The sequence below is a fragment of the Bos indicus x Bos taurus genome, chromosome 10 (genome assembly GCF_003369695.1).
Source record: "Bos indicus x Bos taurus breed Angus x Brahman F1 hybrid chromosome 10, Bos_hybrid_MaternalHap_v2.0, whole genome shotgun sequence".
NCBI classification, from domain to species: domain Eukaryota; kingdom Metazoa; phylum Chordata; class Mammalia; order Artiodactyla; family Bovidae; genus Bos; species Bos indicus x Bos taurus.
Genome location: NC_040085.1, coordinates 73,037,316 through 73,046,846, shown reverse-complemented (window position 1 = coordinate 73,046,846; position 9,531 = coordinate 73,037,316). Strand labels below are relative to the sequence as shown.

At 36.2% G+C, this 9,531-nt stretch overlaps 1 protein-coding gene across 3 annotated transcripts in view; it reads right to left on the bottom strand.

Moving 5' to 3' along the window:
- Positions 1-1,183: 1,183 nt before the first annotated feature.
- The window catches only part of MPP5 (membrane palmitoylated protein 5), an 80,433-nt gene continuing 72,085 nt past the window's right edge, over positions 1,184-9,531 (bottom strand). For all 3 annotated transcript variants that reach the window (XM_027552214.1, XM_027552212.1, XM_027552213.1), the window contains 2 exons: positions 8,078-8,188; positions 1,184-4,210 (listed from right to left, as the gene is read on the bottom strand). In XM_027552214.1, coding sequence (XP_027408015.1) covers positions 4,034-4,210; positions 8,078-8,188 — 288 coding nt within the window. In that variant the 3' untranslated portion in view covers positions 1,184-4,033. The remainder of the gene's footprint in view (positions 4,211-8,077; positions 8,189-9,531) is intronic.

Genomic DNA, 9,531 nt, shown 5'->3' with positions numbered 1-9,531 from the left:
GCTGCTGAGTTGCTTCAGTCGTGTCTGACTCTGTGCGACCCCACAGACACCAGCCCACCAGGCTCTGCCGCCCCGGGGATTCTCCAGGCAAGAGTACTGGAGTGGGTTGCCATTGCCTTCTCCAGGCGAAGCCCCTAGTGAAGTATAAATACCAATCATTTCCATCTTGCAGGTAGAATGCAGAGCAAATGTATCTTGACTTTAAGAGCCTTGAATCTCGTGGTATGTATGCTCTGTGGGAGGCAAAAATTAGTGGAAAAGTTGATGCAGAGAGCCAATTTTAGTGATTTCATTTAGGTAAACTTATATTAACTTTAAAGCACTGAGCTAGAGAAGTACCCTCGGTTTTTCCTGTGGCTTCATCAACCTTTGTTACTTACTGGCCTTGGCTAACCTCCCTTACAAAAGTACAGATGATTTTATGGTTCAGCATATTTTTTAAAAATATTTTTTCTATGTGGACCATCTTTCTTAAATCTTTTATTGAATTTGTTGCACTGTTGCTTCTGTTTTATGTTTTGGAGTTTTGGCCAGCAGGCATGTGGGATGTTCGCTCCCAGCCAGGGATGAACCTACACACTGCCTGCACTGAAGGTGGTCTTCACTGCTGGACCACCAGGGAGTCCCACTTCAGCGTTCTGACAGCGGTGGACAGATGGTTTGTTGTGTAGGGTTGGTGATCTGAGCTCCTGGGAAAGGGAGGCAGGCGATCAGGATAGGAATGGCAAGTGGGGCTGGGGTAGCAAGGTGTGTATGTGTGACACTTTTTGGTCTATGACTGGCCTCCTTTGGGAGATACAGAATAGGTATAGGAAAGGAGGAAGGCTAAAGATTTGAGAAATGTGTATTTGTCAACAACTCATCCTACCCTCAGTGTTCTCAAGTCCATGGTTGCATGTAGTGGAATTTGCCTGTCTTACATATCTTCTTCCCCAGAAAACTTTTAGAGCTTCCAGCTTTGTCTATCTTTAATATAGTTTAAATAAACAATATAGGAAACAGAACCTACATTTGTGCCAATAGGGGGCACTCTTCCACTGTGAAAAATAAAACATATTTTGTGTTTCACCCAGAGGCTCCGATGGACTTGCTAGCAGAACCTGAAGACAGGTGGGTGGTTTTAGTTGTGTTGAAACCTTGAACGGCAGAGGATATAAGCACACAAGAGAAAGTAGTCAGTGGCTTTTAAAATTTGAAACATAATTTTACTTTTTATTTTTACATTATCTTGTGCAGTATTACATCTCAAAATAACAGAGTGCAGATAAAGGCAAGGTAAAGTACAAAGGAAGATTAACAACAGGTGTCAAAAAAGTTACCTTTATTAAGGCTAAATCCCTGGTTTATATTTTCCACACACATTCACAAAATTACATTCAAATTATTCCTTAGGCCATGAGAAAAGGAAAAAAAAAATCCAGACATTAGGTTTTCATAGAAAGCAAATCTGGATTAATCTAAAAACTATTCTCCTTTCTATTTGTTCTGACTTAAGAAAATTTAGTAAAGGAAGGTTATTTTCTTATTTGAACTAATGTGCATTTCATTAGCTATTGGTATGGTTCCTATTAAGTGGTTAAGACCTCCCCAACATTGGGGTCTCCAATCAGAAGCACAGAAGGCCAGGAAATGGACTTGGCCAGAGTGGTATACAGCACAGCTAGGTAAGGAGCAAGGTTTTTTCTATTTTCTTTCAAAGAAGTCAGCAACAACTCAGTTTTCACTTTGGAGGGGCTGGGATGAGTACCAGCACATCCATATCACTGGGACTGAAGAAAGTGTGGGACATAAACATTTCTATTCCTCTATCACTGCTGATGAGGAAGGAGAGAATTACATAAGATTTCACTGACCCCTAAAATACCTCATCACCTTAGACTTTTAAGAGTGCACTATGGCATGGCATGTGCCTCGCTCGGCAGGGTCCTTGAACCTGCTTCTTAAAGCCATGCCCGAGTCCATAGCACGTGGCCCTTGTGTGGCCCTGTGGTCTGCAGGCTAACTAGAAGACTAGCATGGTAGCCACTTACTGACACCACCTAAAATCTCAATTCTAACTTGACTGAAACTACAAACATTTTAGACTTTAGGGTTGAAAACAGTTGTCAGTTATGCTAAGCAGCTCACAAAATTCCACAGACTACCTTTCATTCCTAAGGAGAAAGTAAATTGGGAAAGTGAAAAGATTTAATACAGTCCTTTGTTTTCATTGCTGAAAATCACTGTGACCTTTGCATTTTCCTGCCATAAACTGGAGTGTTTCAGACCTAAAGAGACAGTATGTATGGCATTCCTTCCCTCAACCCAGGAATTACTTTCTTCTAAGGAACATTATTTCTGCATAAGACAACTCTACAGCCAACTCTGAGGCCACACAAAGTTGAACAGAAAAAGGCTACATATAAACAGTCTACATTTGTTCAAATAGTATTATGCAAAAGAGAAAAACTCAAATACATACATGACACCAAGACAAACTACTCATTAAAAACAGTTGCTTATGTTAATAAGTGACAATTCAATATTATTCCAGTGTTTAGCTTTGGAAACAATTGTTGTAGCTGTATTCATCATAAAAATAAAATCAAGACATTCACATTTGAGGTTGTTTGTCACACACCACACCATCCCCTAAACCTGAAAGAGACTACAAATTAACTTTCCATGCCGATTACAGAAGTTGACTTTTAAAGCTTCAAGCTATAGAGACAGTATGAAAATCCCATTAGCTTAAATGTTTTATGATTTAGCTTGTTGCATTCTGGTCATAAGAGGCAGACTTTTTTTTAACGATAAAAACCTATTTCTATATGCTTAACTTTTCCCCTGCAGTGTTCTTTTCCTAAAATGTTCAAATGACTTTCAGGTCATCTTTTCCTTCTGATCTCAAAGTCAATTGTCATGTCATTTCTCTCATATAATCTTATTCCAATGTTGAACAAGTATAATTAATGACCATTTGTCAATCTATTAAATATTTTATTCCAATGTTGAACAAGTGTAATTAATGACCATTTGTCAATCTATTAAATATTAGTATACAGTACAGCAGCTATATTGATCACAGAATTCCAGTTTATTACCTACATATATAACAGTCATCAAATTATACTGTGTTCATATATAAAATGCAAAAACCGTCAAATGTGCTGTGTCCTCTCATGTATGTAAAAACCTGCATCTTGAAGAAACTTTTAATGATCAACAGTTTATATATGAATATCTGCCATTCATAAAAATATAACTTATACATTCTATTGTACTATGCAGATCAGGAAAAGGAAGTTACCAAATCAGTTGTGACAATTTAAGATAAAAATTCAAAAACTCATTATACTTTTAAAAAGATCAGCCTATGTTGTCTATGTTTTAGATCAGAGTCTGCAATGAAGCCTGATCCACAAAGTTTGAGCTAAAAAATTGGTGCTTCTAATGGAATGTTTTTAAGAATTAAAAGACATATAAATGAATTCAAGGCTAACAGAGTAGCTCCAGACCAAAGTGGCTCCATTTTTTAAGAAAGTAAAGTCATTCTGATGACTAAGCCAGTCTTCTAACCAAATCCTGTCGTCTTGCCCAGTGCACAGCACAGTTCCCCCTCACTCCCAAATTCTCATGAAATCATTTAAATTAACTGTTAAATAACATCAATATTTACTGCAGTGTTAAACACGGACCATTGTGTATATATACACGTTTTTGTGGAAATATGACTAGGCAGAAAAGATTTGGTTAGATGAAAACAGAATTAAAAGGCTTTTACCATGGATAAACTAGAATGGCTCTGTTGAAAACTTCCATTTAAAATCCCCATCTGAGGCAAGAACCTCTAAAGCCAGGTACAGAGAGAGAATAAAGACTGCTGTTAACAAATTGCTTAAGGGGATTTTCTTCTCACTAATTCACGATCCAAGAACATGTCTACAGTTTACACTGCCTGCCACCTCAGAGATGTGCTCAAGTATCAGGGCTATCTTCCTATGGATAGTCTGCCAGGTCAAGTCCAGTCCTGCTACAGAATGAATGTTTTCCTTCACCTCAGCCAAGTGGATGGCACCCACTGAGGTTCAGTATCAAGTTTGTTAATCAACCTAAGCAGTTCCTGATAGGCTTTATCAAGATCTGAGTTCACAATTGCTGTGTCAAAGTAGTGGCCATTGTTCTGCTCCATCTCCCTAGTCTTCTCAATGATTTCTCTCAACTCTTCAGGCTGCAAAGAAAAGATGAAAAACCATGAGGTAAACCACCCCAAACTTCACAATGAGTCAGAGATGGGTGAAAAACAAGATGGGTGAAAAAAAAGCCTTAACATACTGCTTTCCTTCTGTCTCCCAAAATACTCAACTTCAGAGCTCCTCCCAAACCCTGTCATGGCCACAGAGATTCCCTTTGCTCTGGCCTCTTCAGCACGCTCACTGCAAATCATCTGTGACTCAGTATAATGTATATAACCTAATTATGGGCTTCCCTTGTGGCTCAGCTGGCAAAGAATCCGCCTGCAATGTGGGAAACTGGGTTTGATCCCTGGGTTGGGAAGATTCCCTGGAGAAGGGAAAAGCTGCCCACTCCAGTATTCTGGCCTGGGGAATGCCATGGACTATGTAGTCCATGCAGTTGTGAAGAGTTGGACACAACTGAGTGACTTTCACTTTCTTTTCATAACCTATTTATACTGCTTTGTAGGTTTTATGTGTTTCTGTCTTATCCACAAGAGGCTTCAAGAGCACAGACTCTCTGAATTCTCTACAGACGCTCATTTTCAAACATTGTAGGTCATCATAACCTCTTCCTAAAACGTCTTCTGTAACAGAGTGAACTTTTCTGGCAGGACCCTAAATATCACCTATTCTGGCTCTTATAAAGAGCCCCTGCCTTTTATATCTGTTGTAGAGTTTAAAAGAGTAAAACCACGAGAAAAGGATCAATAGAATGGGTATCTTTTTTTATGAAAACACGCTGGAAATCCAAGATTTTAATAATCTATGGTTTTGGGGGCAATAGTTTAATACTTTAAGTTGATAGACAATTTCAATACACAAAGGAGGTCTTTAAGATACAAAAACAAGTATCCTAAGAGAGTTTGGGAAGCCAAATAGAAGCAGGCTACTTTAATATGTAAAGGAAACAAGTGTTTTCACAGACAAGCAGATGGCAAGGTAATATGCAAAACTTATCCCGAACCCCTCTGATGATCAAGCACAGGTGTCCAAGAAAGTGAAACTGCCCCCAGAGCGCCCCGTCAATGAAGAGAACTAATTAAATGCCCAATGTCTCAGCCATAGAGGCCATACATCAAAAATATATTGGACCCACAATATCAAGCAATTTATATCATTCAACCAGTCAAACTTTTATAACAGTAGGAAAACATACTAAAAATACGATAGCTCTGGCTTGCCCTGAGTTGGTTTCTTGTGTGGCTCTAATTTTCATTCTGGAATGTTGTGCAGCTGGCTCTGGCACACAGAATCCTTTGTTTCCCAGCAGGAAGCTACTACACCATTGTAACTGAACACACTGTGATGTTCTGGTCACAACTTATGTTTACCCAAAGCTCAAGGTTACTGAAAGAACATTCTAGAACTCAAAAGAGAATCTAAACTTTGTCTTACTAGATTTGAAATGTAAATGTTATTAAGCTGCACATCTTACATAGATTCAAAAGAGTATCTAATCCTAAATTTTTCCTTATCAAACTGAAGTATTTTATCTTTTGCCAAAAATGACTTATATATTTGGTACTTTATAATTATTTTACAATTCACGACAAAATTGAAACAAAATGATTTTGCTCATAAAATCTTTGGCCTGAAAAAATTATCTATAGGCAAAATTGACCATAATAATTCACACTATTAGTTTACCACTCTTAAGACCCCATTATAGCAAAACCAGATTCAGAATGTAACAAGATTAAGTTGTGCATTCAGTGAAGAACACCATTACTTTCTTAGCTAACACTATTTCACAGAGTTAAAATTTAGGATCAGTTTTTACTTAACACTTCTATTGTGTGATAAGCATTATTAATTACCAAAGGAGATAAAACGTAAAAAGCAATCAGATACATCACCCTTTACCCAACAGCTGCAAAATATACATTCTTACTGGTGTGCAGGAATATGCGCCAAGACAGAACAGATACTGGGTCATAAAATAAGGCTCAACAAAATTTGAAAGACTGACATCTTACAGAATATGTTCTCTTACCACGGTGGAATTATACAACAATAAAACATTCTAAAATCTCCAATAGGGGGAAATTAGATACTTCTAAATAACCCATGGATTAAAGAAAGAAAATGACAGGAAATTAGGGAATATTTCTAACAAAATGATAATTAAAACTATGTAACTTCTTATTAGAAAAGAAGGTTTAAAAATCATGTTTTCTTCAGAAACTAGAGCAAGTGCAAATTAAAGCCAAAGTAAGTATAAAGAATAAAAATAAGGTAACTCAATGAAATGGAAAACAAGAACATTAACAAAGAAAAAGGCTTCCAACTTTTTTCTAAAGTGTTTTGGTTATTCTTTAAAATTTCCACACAAATTCTAAAACAACCTTCAATTTCTACGGAAAAGCCCACTGTGGTTTTTTTCCTGCCCCAATAACAGGTTTCTTGAGATACAGTTCATTCACAATTCACCCATTTAATGGTGAACTGCAACCAATTCAATGGTGGACTCATACAGTTCACTCACTTAAAATGTACAATTGAACAGTTTTTTGTAGTCACAGAGAAGTTGTGCAATCAATACCACAATCCATTTTAGAACATGTTCCTCACCCTCCACTCTCCATGCCCTGTTCTCCTTCCCCCAAAACCTCATAGTCATTAGCAGCCACTCCCATTTTCTCCCAACCCTCAGCCCTAGGCAAGCACTAATCTACTTTTGGTCTCCATAGATTTGCTTATTCTGGATATTCCAAATAATGGAATCATGTCAAATATGGTCTTTTGTGACTTCAAAAATGAAAACGGAGTGAAACACTACTTTAACCAGCTGGCCTACTTAGCCTATAACAAAGCAACCGAATTATGCTCAATATAAAGGATGGGAAGTCCCTGAGGTCTAAGACATTGAAAAATAAACACAATATAGGCTGAATAACAAATCTTTTTCTAGAGTAGAAAAAGATATCCTGGGAAGGAACAAAGAAGGCTGGTGGATGTGGTCAATAGTCAAAAACCAAAGAAAAGGAGAGGTGTGATGTTGTGACTTCTGAAGAGATTTGAGGGAGGAGTAGTAGTATGAATTTTTATGGAGAAAGAAAAGGCAAATGAAATGAGCGCTAAGTGATTCCTTTATAAAACAGAACCACTTAGGAAATCTGCTAAGAACAAGGAAGAGTATTTGTTGCTGTGATATAGCATGTCACTTGATGGTTTTCATATCATATGTTTAAAATGTCAAATAAAATATCAATGCTTTGATTAATATATATCACTATATTATCATTTAATTTTTAGTACCATTTGGTATAATATGGACCACCTCAACCTCACTCAGCATCTAATATAATTTAAAAAAATTTTCCATTTCAGATCATATGAAAAGATCAAAGGCAGAAGACAAACAGAACATAAAATTTCAATCAGAAAAAAGAGGAGAAAGGCAAGAGCACTCAACTTGGATCCTGGCATATATGGAATATCTGCAGAAAATGTGGGTAATCCCTAAGGATCTGCTGAGAATATTTGGTGGCGGAGCGGGTGTCATCTAATCCTTGTTAGAAATAACATGGATCTGTGTGAAGAGGACATGGAAGTTTTAAGAAATCAGAAATAACATGGATCTGTGTGAAGATGACAGAAGTTTTAAGAAATGTCAAAGGCTACCATACATTTGGAATAACAACAGGAACTGTATGCAGAACAAGAGGAGCCCCTTGCTTTGGAGAACTACCTAAATGCAACCAGAGGCAAGTGTGGCAGTTTTGGGGAAAGTGACATGGCAGAAAGAATAATCAGTTTGAAAGCCTAAGCTGACGTGGTTTTTAAGCACTGTGGCATATTAAGCCATGTGTTTTCATGTTTACTTTTAATGGAATAGTCTAACAGTATAATAACTTTACCTTTGGATTCTTGCCCTCTTTGGCCAATAATGCCCGAAGTCTTTCTTGTGAAGGGGGTGCAATGAAGATAATATATGGTTTCAAGTCTGAGTTCCGTAGAGTCTTCAAGGACTGTAAAGCAAAGACAGATCTGAGAGTTTGATACTGAAACTCCAACTAAAAACCCTGATTTATCTATTAAAAAAAATAATTGTAATATATAGAACTATATGTAATTTCGTCATGTATTTTCCAAGTCTATAGATGTTATCATTCTTTCATAATTTAAAAAATCAGAGAGAAAAACAAAAAACAACAGAAAAGATCGTACCATTCAACATAATATATTGTGTACCAAAACTGAAATGAAGACTTAACATGATAAAATAATAAGATCATACACAGATTATAACAACATTAAAAATCCATTTTGAAGGAATTACAAATGAGCAGTCAGCTTAACCATATGCCACAATCTAAATGCAAAAGGAATCATAGAAAAACTTCACACACACATGCAAAAAAAAAAAATTCTGGAAAAATACATCCAAGAAAAAAAAAGCAGATTGTCTGAATTAAAAGATTAGTTTTTCACCTTGCCTTTGTATGACTGTGTGTCCCTAAAGTGAAGCATTCCACAAAAATGGGGATTATACGGACATGTCCTTTTCTATCTAAAAACAGTAATTAAGACAATATGCTTAACTACTCTTAAGTTCTTTGGTAATTCTGTTAGCCAAAATAAAGAATTCTTAAGGAATTTAGTAAAAATAAAAACATGGATGCTTTTCTTAAATCTAATGTTTATAACTGAATAGCAAAGACTAAAATAAAGAAAACCTAATTACTATTTCAGGAAAGCCATTTTGGAGTCAATTTTTCTCATACACATCTCTTTAATAACCACTGCCTATATCTCCTGAATTGACACACACAGTAGATTCCACTACATTAAGGAAAGTTTTATGCTAAAGCTGTACAATCAAGAAAAAAACCCACAAAAACACAATCTTAAAAATACAAAATTTCTAAAATTATTTTTAACAGAAATCTAAAAAGCAACTGTTAGTAATTTTTGAAGGTTTTGCTTTGTAAGACAGATAATGGAAAGCAATGGCTGTTTCATTAGCTACAACCAACCACTCATTACAGTCCTAATACTTGGACGATGGCATTTAAAACCATAAAAATGACCTCTCACTATTCTAATTTTTCTCATATGGGAAAGGAAAATTCTTTTATAACCTTTAAAATACTAAAGTACTACCAGCACAACAGTTACTATATTTTAAGTTTCCGAAAATATGTACATTTATATATAGGCAAGTATGTAATGTATGTATTTTCCACTCTGAGGAAATTGAAAGTGATTTAGCAACCTGAGTTCATGTAGAGAATCATTGTGAAAAATCTGTATGAGAAGTTAATTAGGTCTTGTGATTCTTGGACCAAAATACAAGTTCAACACTCTAAAC